Source organism: Calidris pugnax, unplaced genomic scaffold (genome assembly GCF_001431845.1).
Source record: "Calidris pugnax isolate Ruff unplaced genomic scaffold, ASM143184v1 scaffold103, whole genome shotgun sequence".
In the NCBI taxonomy this organism is placed as follows: Eukaryota; Metazoa; Chordata; class Aves; order Charadriiformes; family Scolopacidae; genus Calidris; species Calidris pugnax.
In genome coordinates, this window is record NW_015090990.1 from 2,792,851 (window position 1) to 2,809,426 (window position 16,576).

At 61.5% G+C, this 16,576-nt stretch overlaps 1 protein-coding gene across 12 annotated transcripts in view; it reads right to left on the bottom strand.

Moving 5' to 3' along the window:
* TNS1 (tensin 1) overlaps window positions 1-16,576 on the bottom strand; it is a 65,358-nt gene that overhangs the window by 21,794 nt on the left and 26,988 nt on the right. For 9 of the 12 annotated variants that reach the window (XM_014954357.1, XM_014954361.1, XM_014954366.1 and 6 more), the window contains 6 exons: window positions 15,721-15,796; window positions 15,453-15,582; window positions 15,081-15,146; window positions 14,373-14,534; window positions 3,732-5,429; window positions 1,250-1,330 (listed from right to left, as the gene is read on the bottom strand). In XM_014954357.1, coding sequence (XP_014809843.1) covers window positions 1,250-1,330; window positions 3,732-5,429; window positions 14,373-14,534; window positions 15,081-15,146; window positions 15,453-15,582; window positions 15,721-15,796 — 2,213 coding nt within the window. The remainder of the gene's footprint in view (window positions 1-1,249; window positions 1,331-3,731; window positions 5,430-14,372; window positions 14,535-15,080; window positions 15,147-15,452; window positions 15,583-15,720; window positions 15,797-16,576) is intronic. The other 3 variants (XM_014954365.1, XM_014954362.1, XM_014954359.1) reach the window with 1 other exon arrangement.

Consider the following 16,576-nt stretch of genomic DNA (forward strand, 5'->3'; position numbering starts at 1 on the left):
GCTGCTCCACTCCTCAGACACGGAAAGCAGCCGGGGCTGCGGGGAGGGGAGGGAGGAGAGGGGGAAAAAGGGACTCATTGTTTGGGAGCCGAGAGTGGGAAACTTCATGGGCCGCCCGGAGCAAAGCCTGGAGGAAACCCAGGCTCTGAGCACGGCTCCCTCGACCCCCAGGTGATTTATGAGCTGGAAACTATGCTTGAAAAACAAACTCTCCTTTTGCCCGCTCACTGTGCCCCTTCAGCAGAGGTACAGCCTCCCTTAGCCATGGCCCCAGCCACCAGCTCCCCAAGGACGCCCTGACCGGCAGGAGGAGTTGAGGTTCCCCATCACAGTTGAAAGGGGTAAGAGCAGCCTGCACCCCACTCCCCACTCTCGGCCCCCCATCACCTCTGGCACTGCCACCCCTTCTGCTGCCTATTGAACTTCCTAACCTGGCAGCAACCTTCTCCCTGCAAAGTCCTGCCCTTGGACTAAACACAGCTCTAGGGCTGGGGAAGGGCAGGAGCACAACAGCCGGGGGAGAAGGAAACAAGGGGGATTTAAATCCAGGTGGTTTTGCGGCTTGGGAGGCAGGTTTCTGGGCCAGATCAGGAGGCAGCTGCTTTTTGGGCATGAGACGCTGGAGCTCCTGCCAGGCAAGAGCCGGGTGAAGCCCCAGCAGTGGAGAGGAGAGGGCAAAGCAGCATCCCATGGGCCTCAGGATGCAGCAACCAGCAATTAAAGCCAGCCAGGGACACGCAATGCCCAGGGAAAACAGATATGCAAACTCACTCCCTCCCTGCACAAAGAACAGCAGCAGACATTGCACTGTACTGCTCTCTGACAGAGCCCAGCTCACCCCGTCCCACCAGGCACAGATACATCTACTGCTCCCCTGCTCTTGGGACAAAACTGAGCACGGGCAGGGCAGTCTGCACCCAGGGCCAGGGGCTCCTCCATCACTGGAGGAGGTCAAGGGGATCCCAGGGCACCCTGCTGAGAAAAGAGATCAAGCCTGCATGGGGAGGGTCTCCTGAACCTCCCTCCATACCACATCCATGCAACACACTGTTAGGTCCTGGGTTCTCACACACATGGAGCACTCAGCATGCAAGGATAGGGGAGAAAGGAGAGATTAGGGGGAAGAATGGAGGAGAGAGAAGAAGGGAAAAGGAAAGAAGGATGAGGGAGAAGAATGGAGGAGAGGGAAGGAGAAGGATGGATGGGGAAGGTTGGAGGGCAAGGAAGGAGGGAAGTGGAATGAACAAACCGGAGAAGGACCGTTGCTGGTTCAGAGGAGGACGGGGGACTTTGGTGCTCTTGTTGAGTTCCCTGAGCTTGGCGTTGTACTCTGCCAGCATACCAGGACAGGGGGTGCAAGGAGGGTGGGAAGTCACAGGGGACAGACACAGTTCCCCACGGGGAGAGGAAGGGGCAGAGAGGACAAATGTCACGAGATACAATAGGGAGACAGAGAGAGAAAACAAGAGAAAATATTAGTTGGGCTCCAACAGATGAGCCTGGGGTCACCTGGGGTCCGAGGGAGCTCAGACCCTGCTTGGAGCTACCAGCACCCTAATTGCCTGGCTCCAGGCACCACTTAAACCCACATGGGAAATCAATGGTGGCTTTCAGCCACACATGGCCTTGTGCAACACCACAAATGCCCCACCACCAGTCCCTTAGGGTCCCTCCATCATGAGATACCCAGGGCTGGGACAAAAAGGGATGACCCCAGATGCCTCACTGGGAGATGAGGGGGACTTGAAGGATGGCAGGACTGGCTCCTCTCTCCAGGGAGGAGCTGGGGACACCAGCGCTGCCTTATCCCATCTCTTCTCCACCACCACCAGCGGGAAGTGGGAATGGGAGCACTCCCCCGCCAGGCACAGAGGAGGCATGAGATGCTCTTCGTTGCTGCGCTGGGACACGCAGGCAATTTATAGCAGCAGGGAATGTAAACAAACCCATCCGTGCCCCACCATCCCCATCGGCCATTCCCTCCCAACGCTGGCTTTGGGACACCTCGTTCCCGCCAGAGGTCAGGCTGCCCACCCGCACTGTCCCCACCTCGGCAGACGGCCAGGCTCCAGCAGGGACAGGTGGCCACAGGCTGGGCACCATCCCTGGGACACCTCTCCTCCCTGGGAAGCACAGTGGCTGCAGGGGAATGAGAGTGACCCCAGCCCAGCCTTAAGGACCTGACCCCAGGGTTATGGGGGATGGATTTTTTGGTAGACACCATCAAATATCCATTTTGCACCCAGCGAATACTGTTCCTCCTCTCCTGAGGGCTCTCCTCTTTTCCACCCCATTTTTTCCCCTCCATAGCTGGAGGGAGATCTACTCCTTATCAGTCCAGACATACAGCGCAGTTTGGGCATCCATGTGTCCTTGGGTTTATTTAAACCCTCTGCACAAGCCCCAGGTCCCTCTGTGGATCTGTCCTGGATCACTGAGATCAAGTTCGGATGGATGCAAACTGCCCTCAACACCTCTACCACCCAGTCCTGTCCCCCTCCCCGCTGCTGGCACCCCCTCCTGCCCCCCGCCCTGGTGTCCTGGTGACTCAGCCCCCACGCCTGGGAGGTTGGTGCTGTTGGATTTTTCCAGCCAAGCCTTTTCCCCCTCCCTCTAATGCCGGGCGAGTTTCTGGACTGAGCGCAGAGCTGAAAGGGACGGAGCTGCCAAGCCCCAGCATCACGAGCTGGCCCCCAGCCTGGCCACAGCCCCAAACCCTTCCCAAGTGTCGCTCTGCAACTCGACAACCGCCGCCGAAGCAGCAGCGAGGAAAGGCACAGGGACATGGCACCTCCTTCCCAGGGGTGGGCTGGGACCCTCTGTGTCCCCAAAGCCCCCAGGCTGGAGCCACGGGAGAGCAAGAAGTCAGAGGATGCAGTTTCCCCTCTGCGGCACAGAGCAAACGACTTCATCCAGCCATGGCACCGATGCTCAGTGCTTCACCCAGCCAAGCGTTCCACCAAACCTCTCTGGCAGGGCTGGGAAATGCCTTCCCAGCCCCTGACCATCTCCCCAAGGCCAGGTCAAGCTTCAAACCACATGAAGCCAAGGTGGCTGGGCCACCTCGGGCAGAAAGGCTGCTGTCAGCCTGCCTGGCCCCCCTGCCGCTCCAGCAGCACCCTGGCTGCCTGGGGAGGAGATCCGAGCACCGAGCCCGGCACGCTGCAGGGAAAGCGGGGGCTGAAGTCAAGGAGGAATCCATCTACGTTAAACACAAGGCATGTGCTCTGCTGGGACCTTACAGCAGAGCACGCTCCAGGCAGGGAGAGCTTCATGTCCAAGGCGGGGTCCAGGCAGGAAACACTCAGCTAGAGCTGGAAACATCTTCCCAAATTCGGCCCTATTCTCCCCGAAAGACAGAGATCCCCCCAGGACCCAGTGAGTGGCCCTGCCGCAGGGAACAGACCAGCCCCATACCCCAAAGGGGTGAGGATAGGGGGGCATGACCCCCTTGGCCACATTTCCTCCCTGGCTCTGGGGAGATGCTGCAGATGGCAAGCTGCAAGATCTCGGAGGAGATCTTGGCGAAGGAGAGGGGCACAGGGGCACAGGCTGACCCTCTGCCCAGCCTGCCCCATGGTGGATGGCTCAGTCCCGAGCCTGGATCCGGCACAGACGAGGATTTGCCATATCTCCCATCCCCGGCTCCACCATGCATGCCACCCCCGTGGGCTCCGGCTTCTTGGGACATGCAGTTCTCCCCGTCCCCCCAAGGAATCAAAGTGTCCTACCTGCCACCCTGTGGGCCACCAGGCCCTCCAGATTCAAGGGCTCTTCTGCCGACCTCGACAGCTCTTCATAGCTCTCCGGTCCCTTGGGGGGCATCTGGGTTTGTGGTGGGACGGTGGGGGAAGGAGGGGAGGACACGAGGAGGTGCTGAGACCCCACAGGACTGTAGGAGGTGCTGAGAGGGAGGACGCCCATCGATGTTCCGGCTGGGGCATGGCTGTAGCTCCTCGGCTCCGGCACTGGTGCCGGCTGATAGCTGTAGGGTGAATAGGTTTCCCGGTACTCATGCACCCCATAGTCCAGCTCCCTGGGAGAATAGGCTTTGCCCCCAGGCTCAGAGACGACAGGGCTCACGGAGGTACCAAAGGACCTTGGTTGGGCCACGTGTGGAGCTGGCCGGGCATAATGGCCGGTGATGGGCTGAGCCGAGAGGGAGGAGTGCAGGGGTTCTGCTGGCTTGTCCTGGCGGGAGGTGGTGGGCACGCTCTGTGACTTGTGGACGGCAGGCGCAAGGTCCAGCATGAGGACGTCGAGCGCTTCTATGGACTGCTCGATCTCCTGGCGGGAGGGCGCCCGGGGGAATTCGGGCATGCTGTGGCTGTGCAGGGGTACCGGCTGCAGCGGGCTGGGCTGGGGGCTGCAGCTGGAGACGCTGGGGCTGTGGCTCTCCATGCCACCATCCTGCAGCCGGGAAGGCGGCCGGCTCCCTCCTTGTTGCTGCCAGGAATTCAAGCCCCTCTGCACAGCCTCCCGGCTGCTTGTGCTGCGAGCTGGGGCCTGGGGCAGCACCGGGGTCGTGTCGTACTTGGCCGTGTCCACCATTGGGAAGGACCGGGAGCGGTAGGCGCTGGGGGGGTCGTAGCCATACAGGTAGGGCTGGGAGCCGGGCAGCGGCTGGGGCTGGAGCCAGCCCGGGGCATGGGAACCCGGTGGGCGCTGTGGGTAGCCAGCCAGGTGGTCCTGAGCAGATGCCGAGGGCCTCAAGGGAGGCAGCGGGTCGCGGAGGTGATGGCCCATCAGGGTGTTCTGGTTGTTGTATGGGTAGCCGCCGTTGGAGAGTGGCTCGCCATCGTACAGGCCCTCCTTCAGCAGCTTCTCGGCCCCATTGCAGCTCGAGGGGCCATTGGGCAGGGAGGACAGGCTGCCCACCCGGGGCGCCTCCTGGTAGCCGGCCTCGCTGGCGGTGGTGGTGCCATCCAAGGAGGAGAGCGTGCCCAGGCTGCCCACGCTGTGCCCATCTTGGTTGGGCAGTTCGTCATCCAAGATATCCGTCTCCCGCTCGGCCACCAGCACGGCGGCGTTCCCGTTGACGTGCACCTGAGCCGGCACCACGTGGCGGCCCGGCATGGCAGGCAGGCGCGCCGGCACGGGGCCGGGCGCGTGGTTGTGCATGGGTGGCGCGCTCTCCAAGCCGAAGCCCACCAGCAGACGATCCAGCTCCCTCTTCTCCTCGGGGCTCAGCACCGCCTGGCCGCCGGGCACCCCGGGCACCCCCGGCTCATCGGTCCGGTCGGTCTTGGTGGAGGCGGTGGAGTTGCCCGAGTCGCTGCTCGCCGAGAGCGTGTGCTCGACGTGGTTGGGCGCTGCCGAGAGCGGGAGGCGGGCGGCGTTGACGGCGCCGGTGCTGCCGTGGAGGGAGTCTTTCTTCTTCACTTTAGCGTAGAGGCTCCCGTCCAGGGGCCCTTGCGTGTGCCCAACCTCTGCAAGGGGAGAAACGAACACGAGACCCCAGATCAATTGCTGGCGCTCTGCACGGAGCTAATGGGTCCCATTAGCCGGTGGTTTCGATCTCTTCCGAGCCGCCGGAATGCTTAACGACCAGCATCGCCGTCTCCTCGGCACCCTCCGCAATCCCACGGGCGCCACCATGCAGAGACACCGGAGCCAGACACCCCCCCCAGCCCCATGCCCCCACGGCCCCCCACTCTACACGCCGTCGTGCCCTGCCCTGCAAGCATCGCTTGCTCTGCTGGGATCCACCAAAATCCCCCCCAGCTTCAGGCATCGTTCCTGGCAATTCCCTTCCACGGCTGGTGAGGGCCAGGGCTGCCCACACAGTCAGCCATTGCTTCACGGCTGCCCCACTGCTCTGTAGGGCTCAGCCAGACCCAAAGGGCCACATGGCACCAGGGAGGCGAACGGGAAGGGTTGGGGAGATGCACCATGGGCCGTAGGAGGACGTGGGGGCAGTCAGGATCTGGCCTCGGAGCTCTGCATGTCTCCAGCTGGATGGATGTAATCAGCCCACGGGTGAAGGACAGATGAACCACGGACCCACTTTCCCCCGCCCACTCTCCTCCCAGATGATGCACGGATCCAGCCAGCTGCCCATCCTTGACATTTTCTTCCCTGGCTACAGACAGGCTCCCACCCTTTCTCTCCTTCCCCTTCCCTCTCTAAGCCTGGGTGGATCTGCCCCGGACCTTGCCTCGCAGTCGGACGCTGCCCCAAAGCTCCCTCACAGGCAGTGCCTTTGCCCAACACCGAACACGAAGCATCTCCTCCCTGGGGAGGAACCGAGCACCCCAACCCCATGATCTGCAGCCCTGAAAGGCTGAGGAGCAGCTGGGGTACAGCAGCATCACCACCAGCAACTTTGCATCCCAGCTCTCACCACCCCCACCACCACAGCCAGATTTTAAACCTTTAAACCTTTCCAAACAGGGCAGCCAGATTTTGGGGGCACAAGGAGACCCCGGCCACCAAGACAGCAATGGGGATGGCCCTCAAGCCGTGTCGCCCCCACTGGAGTGTGCACGGCACTGGCCAGGCTGCAGACTCCTGTTTTTCCAGCTCCCCGCCGAGGTTTCCTGGAAGGGCCCGCGAGCAGCATTAAACACTTTCTTTTGGAGGAAAAAATGACTCTTCTCTGGCGGGGGGCCAGGCGGCTGACTCAGGGACGGAAGACGGCCCTAACGCGATAGTGTGAAATCAGAGCGCTGCTATCTGCGAGCAAAACACTTCCGAAAGCCAGCCCCGAGCCGGGGACAGCTTAACCAGTCCCATGCCACACAGCCCGTGCCCCAGCTGCTCCCGTGCCACTCATCCCCCTCGCCATAAAGCGGAGGGGGGGTAATAACCCCCAGCACGTGTCCTACCAAATCAGGGCCCCCTCCTCAACACTGATTTTCCACTCCCGAATCCCTGCCGGCAGCATCCCAAGGAGGCAGCTGAGCCCCAAAGCCTCCCCTTGGCTTCAAGATGCCCCAGAACCACGCAGTGAGGTTCTCTCCAGGCACTCGGTGCGGGAAAGAATGAGGATGGGGTCCACGATTTCTCCCGGAGACTCAGAGCTCCTTCATCCAGACGGCGTAGTCAGGAATCGGCAGCATTTGACTCTGCAACACCTCCCATACGGGGAAAAAGGGGGAGAGAGGGGGGGAATCCCTTCCCATGGAGGAAGAAAGGAAAAATCAGCGTGTCCAGGGGCAGCGTCAACACGGAGAGGCTGAAACATTGCCTGGAGCCGGGCCGTCGCCCAGCCCTTCTGTCTGATGGCAGCGATGGGTGCTGGCCAGTCCCGGGAAACAGGGCAAGAGCCATTGTGGGAGCTGGGATAAATAGGGCAGGGGAATAGAAAGGAAAAGGGAATAAATAAATATAAATGAAAGCACGTGGCGCCAAGGGAGAAAATAGCTGGGCAAGGCTTTAATTAGACTGTGGGCTGAGCACCGCCCCACGGCGGGGAGAAACGTCTCAAAAGTGGGGTCAGGATGGGGCACAACACAGTTCATGGCAGAGCCAGAGAGCGCCGAGTGCCCCATCCCACCTTCCCAGGACCCACCGGCCAGGCAGGGACGTGAGGGGTTTGGTGGTCCTCACCCCAAGAGTGGTACCAGGGTACCAAGCAAGGAAGGGGCCATGACACCTCCACCATCAGCCAGGCCCTCGTCCCACAGCTGCTCTGCCCCATACCTGACTGCCCACCCTGTCCGCGTTCTCTGGGCTCAGATGCCAAGAGCCAAATTCTGCTATTCCCTGCCACTCCCAGGACCCCTCCTGGGCCGTGGTATCGCTTATGTGGTTGTCCATCACTTGTCACCTGAAAAGTTGAATAAAATCTCCAAAAAAAAGAGCAAGGGAAGGTGGGACAGGCTGCCATAGCCGAAGCAGCCATCCCCAGAGCAGCAGGCTCCCATTTGCACAGTGTTTGCAGCTCCCAGCAAGGTCAGATTTCGCCCCTGAAGGTCAGAGCAGCTCCAGCCTGGCAGGCTGTGCCATCCCAGCGAGGGTTGGGTTTGCCCAGGGCTCAGCCCCAGACGCAGCTCTGCTCCAGCTCTATCTGCTCCGGCTGTATCGAGGTGGCTGGGTGAAGTGCTGAGCCCAGTCTGGTCCTATCCCTGCTGCCAGCCAGGGTGACACTGCCCTCTCCCTCCCCAGCACCCTGCAGCTCAGCCCAGGAGGAAAGTTGGTCCAGGGCATGCGTGACAAGGGGACGGAGGGTCAGCTCACATCCCCAAATCCCAGCCACCCGCCTCATGCCCACCATACAGCATTGTGCACTGGCACAAATCCTGGTCGGGGCTCTGCTCCAGTATAGAGGGTAAGGCTGGGGCACCACTGTGTCTCCCCTGGTCCTGCCCCCAGCAGCAACCCACCTGCTGCCTCCGCTCCCCACCAGCCAGAGACCTCGCCCCAGGACATCGCCAGAGCATCAGCCGGCAGAGGAAGATCCAGGGTCCTAGGACCCTTCAGAGCATGAAGGATACAGTGTGAGTCCCATGGGGAAGAGCTCAGCACCCCCCAAGCTCTGTTTTCATCCTGTGTCCAGATATGAAGAAGTAACCCCAGCCCCTGAGCTGAGTATACATGGCCATGAATTTCTCACCCACTCCCAGCCCTTTCCCCCATCCCGACCGGCTCGAAGAAAAGCAAAGTCAGGACTTACCAAAGGGGACGGGGAAGAAAAGATCCCAGGCGAAGGGAAGGAGCGGGCAGCAAAATCCCTTTCCTTCACTCCTTCCAGCACCAGAGCCTTCCAGGGGGACCTGGCGTGGTGGCAGCTCGAGCGGTGTCCGCAGCCGGCTCCGTGTGTCCGTCCAGGACAGGAGCCGACAGCCCGGGGCTGGCTTGGGTTGGCGTTTGTCCCTTTGGCTTTGCTTTCCCTCTCGCCGAAGGAGCTATTCCCTCCCCACCGCCGTGTCCCGCGGGGCCATCGAGGGGGGCACCCCGACACAGAGGGGCTGGGACGGGTAGGGGGGTACCCCCAGGAGAGGGAAGGGGTGCCGGCGGGGAGGATGGAGGAGAGGAAGGCGGCGGAGGCAGGAGATGGGTTGGAGGCGAGGAGGTGCGGTTGTGCTCCCCTCCGCCCCGGACCACACAGGGACGAGCGGGAGGGGAAGGGGAGAGGCGGCGGGAGGGGGGAAGGCGGCTGGGGGCCGCCCAAGGCTAAGCCCCAGCCCGGGTTAACCCCAGCGAGGTGCGGGGAGGGTGAGAGCCGGGGAGGGAGGACGGCAGGACAGACAGCTCCTAGCTATGAATATTAACTACTTCCTCCACAGGCAGGGCTTCCCAGCGTTAACTATTTCCTAGGCAAAACGGACAGACAGCTGGACAGCCTGCCCCCCCACCCCACCCCACACATCATCCAGCTGGATAACACACCCCACACACTCCGAGTTTTAGACCCCTCCAGCCCTGCCCGGCTCCTGTGTACACACTCATCACACCTGTCCCCAAAAAGCAGTGACACACGCGGGGTGGGCATGTCCCTTCAGGCCACACGTGATGCTGTAACCCAGCTGGGACTGCAAAGCCAAATGTCTTGCTGGAGACTTGAGTTTCTCCATCTTAAATAAATACACAGCTGAAGAGGAGTGGAAACCCGCCGCGGCTAAGCCACCGACCATGCTCTCTGCCAAACCCGACCCGTTTTCACAGCTCCCTTTCTCCACCCTGCCAGCACCACAGCACAACGTGGACATGCCAGTGCTGGTTTTGGGATGGCACACGCCGCACTGTCCTGTGGCAAGAGGCACAGCATGGATCCTGTCCATCCCGGAGCCCCCTGCGACCACACTGCTCCATCCCAGACAAAATCCATGCTGGGATGGTGCTGACAATTCACTGGTCCAGGTGACAGCGAGCCCACCCCATGTCCAGGCTCCTCCTTGAACCCATGCTCAAGTCTCCACTCCTCGACTGATCCAACATGCTCAGCAATCCCCCACTCTAATCCCCCAAATCGTGCATTTCCCACACCCCCGTGGATGATGGCAGGGGATGAGAGCAGAGTTTCCAGCCAGCTCCCTGACTCACAGCCCCATTTGCTCCCAAATAGTGGCACACGCCTAGTCAACATCCTCCCAAAACCTCAGAGTTTTGCTTGCTTCTCTGCTTTTTTATTTTTTGCCCCAGTTGTGCAGCTGCAGGCAGCCTGCAGGAGGGCAGGTCGAGGGCTCCCTGCTCCAGCCTGGCTGCCCAGGGACAGCCCCAGCCATACACATACACAGCCCAGGAGGTTTTGACTTCAAGGACCATCTAAAAGGGGAAGAGAAGCGGTTGAGCTTCCACCAGCCTGGCCCTCTCTCCCTGCATCCCAGCCGTGCCTCGTTCCCAGTCCCAGAGGGACCGAACCCCATCACCCCCCCATACAACAACCCCAAATACCAGGTCAGAGGACAGACCCTGCCCTGGGAACAGTCACACGCTAGCCGAGATGTCTAGCCAAGCCCATGGATACTCCAGCATTTCTCCCACAGGGAATAACCAGAAGCAAGGGGGAGACACTCGCTGTGGATCCCCATCCAGCCCAGTTGGGTCCCTGCTGCCCCCAAAACACTCGCTCCGCCGGAGTGCTTACCTTGTGGTGTCCGGAGCAGAGAGGGGAGGAGAGGGGCGGGATGGGGAGGGGGAAGCGGATTCCTTGGGCTTTAGTCAACTGGCGAAGGCGGAAGGCGAGAGAAGAGCCAGCGGCTCCCCTCCCCGCCGAGCCCGGCCAGGGGATGGATCCAGCCACGGGGGGAGAGCAGGAGCCCGCCGGCAGCTCCGGCGATGGCTTTAGCAGCTCCGGCCTGGGCTGGCGAAGGCGAGAGAAGAGCCAGCGGCTCCCCTCCCCGCCGAGCCCGGCCAGGGGATGGATCCAGCCACGGGGGGAGAGCAGGAGCCCGCCGGCAGCTCCGGCGATGGCTTTAGCAGCTCCGGCCTGGCCCATTTGGCTCTCCGCCTCCGCACTGCCTGGCTCACCCTCCTCTGCATGCCCTGGCTGGGCAGCTTCAGCCCCAGATGCGTGGGGCAGGATGCGGCCCCACTAGGGTAGATGTTCCCCACGAGATGCCCACCCTCCTGGGGGACCCTGAATGCTGGGTGACAAACAGCTGACAGCGACCCCACCTAGTGGCATGCTGCCCCACGGAAAGGTGCAGGACCGGCGTCCAGCTCAGTTTGGGGGGCTCTGGGACCCCCCGAATTTTGCCACATGGGGGTTCAGGCTCTGTCATGACCTCCCATCCCTGGAGAGGTGAGATGCTCATCCTGCTCCCCACCCCGGCCAGCCCTGCCCCTGTGCATGAGGCTGAGCTGCAGGGGAGCCCTGCGCCAGAGCCATGACTCAGGTGGGGATTTAGCAAGTCTCCTGCAGATGTTGGATTTGGCCAGGCCCTGGCCATCCCCCTTCCAGCCCCAGCAAAAAGTAGGAGCGGGCAGGGCCAGCCTGAGGTGGGGACAGGGATGGTACAGAGGTAGAAGTGAGGGAGGGGGACCGGACACTGGGTGCAGCAGGACCAGCTGGGAGAAGGGACAGCCGGTACAGGGAGCTGCTGGGTCAGGGGGAGGGCACACACAGCCCTTTTGCATTATTTGCACCACGCCAGGATGGCAGAGCCCTGTGTCCCCCCACCATGGTCACACATGCAGACCCTGGGGACAAGCCCTCCACCAGGGGTGCCAGCCCCAGCACCCTGTTCCCCATCAGTGTCGATTTTCTCAGCAAAAACAAACCAGGCCATAGATGCTTCCCATCCAGTTTTGCCCCCCTGCCTCTGCGATAACCCAAAAATCTCTCTGCGGTGATCCTCCAACCAGCTGCAAACCTAGCAGTGCTGCATCCAGCTGCAGGTCTCCTCCTGCCTCCCTGGAGCCACCCTGGCCCCCGAGGAGAGACGCAACAGTGCTGGCAAGGCAACCTTCATCCACCCAGGATAGGGGACATCTGAACCCCCAAAACAACCAAAGGAAGAAGCACCCCACCACCACCATTCAGCCTCCAAACACTCTCTCAGCCAACTGATGGCTATGGGGACCACAGTGGGAACCCAACACGCAGCCGGCACTGACCCCAAAGCCTCTTCGAGGATGAGGAACGATGGCAGACGAAGCCATGAGCCGCTTGGGGACACCACTCACCTCCCCTGTGCCGCACAGGGATAGATGATGGGCAGCAGGATGGGTCCGCAAGGGTATCCCAGTGCACCCTGCCCTCACTAAGGACCACGGGGCAGACCGACTCCAGTGGACAGCAGGAACCCTGCCTGGGTAAGGCAGGAGGGTGAGCTCACCGACGGGACCAGCCTGTGCTGTGGGGCGGTTTGCAGAGCAGCCCCCGGCTGCCAGACCCACCCGGGTCCCCTCGGCCCAAGAGCAAGATGTGGGAGGTTCAGATCCTCCTCTCATGATGCCCCAGCCGTGGGCAAGCTTGGTCAGCTGTCGACCCTCCTGCGACTCAGTTTCCCCTTCCCCAAAACCCCACAGATAGGCACAGCAGAGACGAGGGTAACATCAGGACAGGCACCACCCCCAAACATTCACCTGTCCCCTCCAGCTTTGGAGTCTCACAGGGTCACCCCCACCCTGTCAGACACCCCCCTGGCCCATACGGGTGTCCCACACCGAGCCAAAGCCGCTGGAGAAAGGGCATCTACCCCCACCAAGAGCAGCTGGGGCTGACGGAGACGCGGCGCAGGGGGGACCCACCGTTTGGCAGGCGATCCCGATCCCGTCGGCCCGGGCTGCGGCACCGGTCTGCGGGGAAGCCTTCGCCAAGCAGCGGGGACGGGCAGTGGCAGGGACGAGGAGCAACAGTTGATCCCACCCCGGCGCGGGTCCCGTGCCAGCCTCACCCTCCTCCGCCCCCGGACGCCGCTCGCTCGCGCCTGGTGGTGCCAAAAATGTGGCGTGCAATTCCCTGACCAAATAAGGCGAGAACAACCATAAACAGGGACCCCCCTCGCACAGCCGGGCACCGGGGTCCCCCATCCCGGCCCAGGACAGGCTGGAGAAGAGGAAGAGTGACGACAGAGAGGGAGGAAGGCGGGATCCCCCTGAGCCCACACTGGCTCTCCTCGCCGCTGCTCAAGGTGCCCCATGGGGTGGCTGTGGGGAGATCCCCCATAGATGGGCTGTCTCGCAGCTGCCTGTGCTGGCACAGGTTGGAGGGCAGCCTCCTGCCTGCAGCTTCGTCCCAGCTCATCCCCAAACGTGGGCAGTGTTTGCAAATCCAAGGTGCCCTCGCTCCCCAGTGCCACCCTCCCTGCGAGGAAAACAGCCTGGCCAGAGCACGGAGGGACCTCCACAGCCCCAACAGCCACTGAGACCCCCAGGAGGGATCAGAGAGGAGCCCTGGGGTACCTCTGCAGCCCTCAAAGTGGGTGGGAGCACTGTGGCTCTGCCCCAGGGGCCAGAGGGGAACACACATGCACTGAGGCATTCGGGTCTCTGCAGGCAGGAGGGGGCTGCCAGCCAGTCCTGCCAGCTCGGGGCAGAGGCAGAGCCATGGTCTGAACTCACGGTGGGGACAAGCATTCCCTCCCCTCAGAGCCAGACCCACAGCCCCCAGCTCCCCCCGCAGCATAGCTGAGCCCGCGTGTCACGAGTTGCCTGTTTACTGCCCCGTGCCAAGGCAGGTGCCCATGCCAGCTCCGTGCAGCTACCCCAGCTCTGGCCCCATGTCCCCCACCGTGGGCAGGGACCCCTTCAACACTCTGGGCACCCAGCGTCTCCACCCTCCCCAGCGAGCCTGGCCACCCACAGCTCCTACTCGGAGTAGCCAGTGACCTTCAGGGACATCAGGAACCCCAGCTGTCCCTGCTACAGGGACGCCTGTCCAGACCAGGCCAGGAAAGCTCAGGCATCTGCTCAGCCACAGGTGGCTTTGCTGCCGGGACGGGGGCCCACCACCCTCTGACATACAAGTCCTGCCTGTTCCTGCCAGGCAGGCGAGGGCAGACAACCCACCACATGCAGGAGGGTTCTCAAGGAGCTTCTCCCAGCTCCAAACCATATGGTGTGGACCCTCCAGGGCCAGTGAGGTCTTCTAATCCCACAGGGGAAACTGAGGCACAGCTGTATTCTGCCATGCTTGTGCCACAAGCAAGGAGCTGAGAGATCTAACGGTCCTCCCTCATTAGGTTCCATTTCTGAAAGACTTGGGGTGTGGGTATCCCAAAGTTCTGGGGCGTGAACCAGGGCTGGACCCTGCTTGTGCAAACAGGGCTTTGAGAGCAAAAGTGCCAAAAAAAGAGCCTGAGCTCTCTGGCATTGCAGCAGGAGGGAAAGTTCACGAGATCTTCCTCTCTCATCCCGTGGTCACGCTCCTCCAGAAGCAGCTGCCTGCCCACAGCTCTGCTGCCCACTGGTGTCCTCCTCCCCAGGGTGATGGGAATTCCCGCAGAGACATTTTGGCCACCAACCGCCCTGTGAGCCCTAACCTTTCTCCATGTGCTTGCCAGGCAGGGGTGGCTCAGCCCAGGCACCCTCTGTATTGTCCTCACGCTGGATGTTGAAGTTCTCGTAGGAATCCCACCGGATGAGCGGGTCGGACGTGTTGTAGTCCACAGAGACACTGGGTCCATTCTCCAGGTGCTCCATGCCTGGGAAGAGGTGGGACAGTCAGTCGGGGTGATGATGGAGCCAGCACAGCTGGGATGAAGGGAGAAGATAGAGAGAAGGTGCAGGCAAAGGAAAAAAGGCAGGAGACGTAGGACAAGGCAGGAGAGTCATATAGACATGGGGGCACCAAGAAGGATGGATAAGCATGGGAGGTACATTAAGATGTTCAAATAAGGTGTACAAGGCTGGCTGGGGCTTTTGGGATTGCCTAGAGACAGGCAGATGGACTGACAGAGAGCGTGGACTTTGGTTGGAGGGTCCTCCATTGCCAAGCACCTCCCTCACTTCTCCTGGGCCAGCAAGTGCTGCAGAAAGTCACCTCCTGGAGAAAAGAACGAGGGCATAGGGCACCCATGGGTGCTCCTAGATCAGCATCACTCCCTGGACCCCTCATCCCACTCTGGTGACAAAGGGACTGCAAACAGGGTAGGGGGAGGTCACAAGGGAGACAGCAGGGGATAAAGCTGAGGAGCAGGAAAGGAGCCAGCACCCAGCTCCAAATCCCCACAGTGGTGAGCCAGCCGTACCTTGGATCTTCTCAGGACCATAGGAGAACACGAACTCCACCTTCCCATACTCGGGGAAACGGTCATCTGGCAGGGAGAGAGCAAAGGAAAGGGACCATCTCTATCCATCTCTCCAGCAGCACCCAGGTGGCCACCCCAAACATGCCCGGATCACAGGGCACCCACCCCAGCCAGTGCAAGGAGGAAGCTGGTAAGGGATATCCCGGCATGGGGCAGCATGTCTCAGCTCCCATGGGTGTGCTCAGCTCCCAGGGGCGCCCTGCTTCAGCAGGGGTGGATTTGGGGTGGGTCCCCAACATCCTAGCAATGGGAGCAGCATCAGAGGGACAGGAGAAGGAGGGAGTTTGGGTGGGGAGGTGCTGGGGCAGTTACCTCTGAAGGCCTCATCCAGGTCTTCCTTGCCAAAGACAACGTCGAGGTCATGCACAGCACACGTGTGGAACTGCACGCGGAAAATCACATCGCGGGTTGGGCTGCGAAACTTCTTGTGGTAACACTTCAGCTGCAGAGGGGAGTGGGAACTGACCATCAGGATGAGCCCCCAGGGCTGGGTGAGGGGGAACTGTGGGGGTCCCGAGGCACGAGGACCACCCGTCCCCCAGCTGCTTCCTGCACAGAGGATTGAGCCAAGGCTCCTTACCAAGATATCGCCCTTGAGGAGCAAGCCAGGCTCAATGGTGATGCAGATGCCCGTCTGGCTGTCTCCTTGCACGTTACTGCAGAGAGGGACAGCAGGAGGACATGAGCTGTGGTGCAGAGCCTCTCCAGAGGTCCCAGCACTGCCTCCACCAGCCCCTTCCACCCAAACCCAGCCAGGAAAGGTGCAAAGCATGGAGCTGGCCCTCCAGGTGACAGAGAAGGGTCCCGTCCCCCACCCCCAAGGGCACCCATTCCTAGGAGAGGCAGACAGGAGGGGAAAACTGAAGCACAGCTCAATGAGGATGCTAAAAATCCTGAGGGGGAAGGTTTGAGTGGGGCCTGAGCGCTGGGGCTGGGCCATCACACTGCCCACCCTGCTCCTGTGAGTCAAGTGGTGCACGGAGGGAGAGGTCTCAGGGAAGGCTCTCCTTCCTGCCTCAGTTTCCCAGCTGGAAGCCCTCCCCTCCCCTGGGAATCCGGGGGGGCTGCCTCTGGGCGGTGGCGTCGGCAGCGGGAGATGAGGGAAGAAGGGAGTTGGATTTCACAGGGAAGATAAACCTGGAGTTTATTACCAGCATCCCATAAACAGTCTATTAAAAGCTGAAAGGCGAGGCTGGGATGGCAGTAAATCTCGGCTAACGGGAATGCCTGGCTGCGGGGAAGGGAGATCCTGGTTCAGGGGGGGGAAACTGGGAATACTTCTGAGGGAAGTATTCTCTGCTCCCTCCAGGGGAGGCAAGAGCTGGGGGTCCCAGGCAGAGCATCAGGGCAGCTGGAGAAATCAGCTCCTGCTTTGCCTTTGCCAGCTCCGGCTCTGGGAGCAGCGTCGGAAAAATAGTGTCAGGGTAGATCGTGGA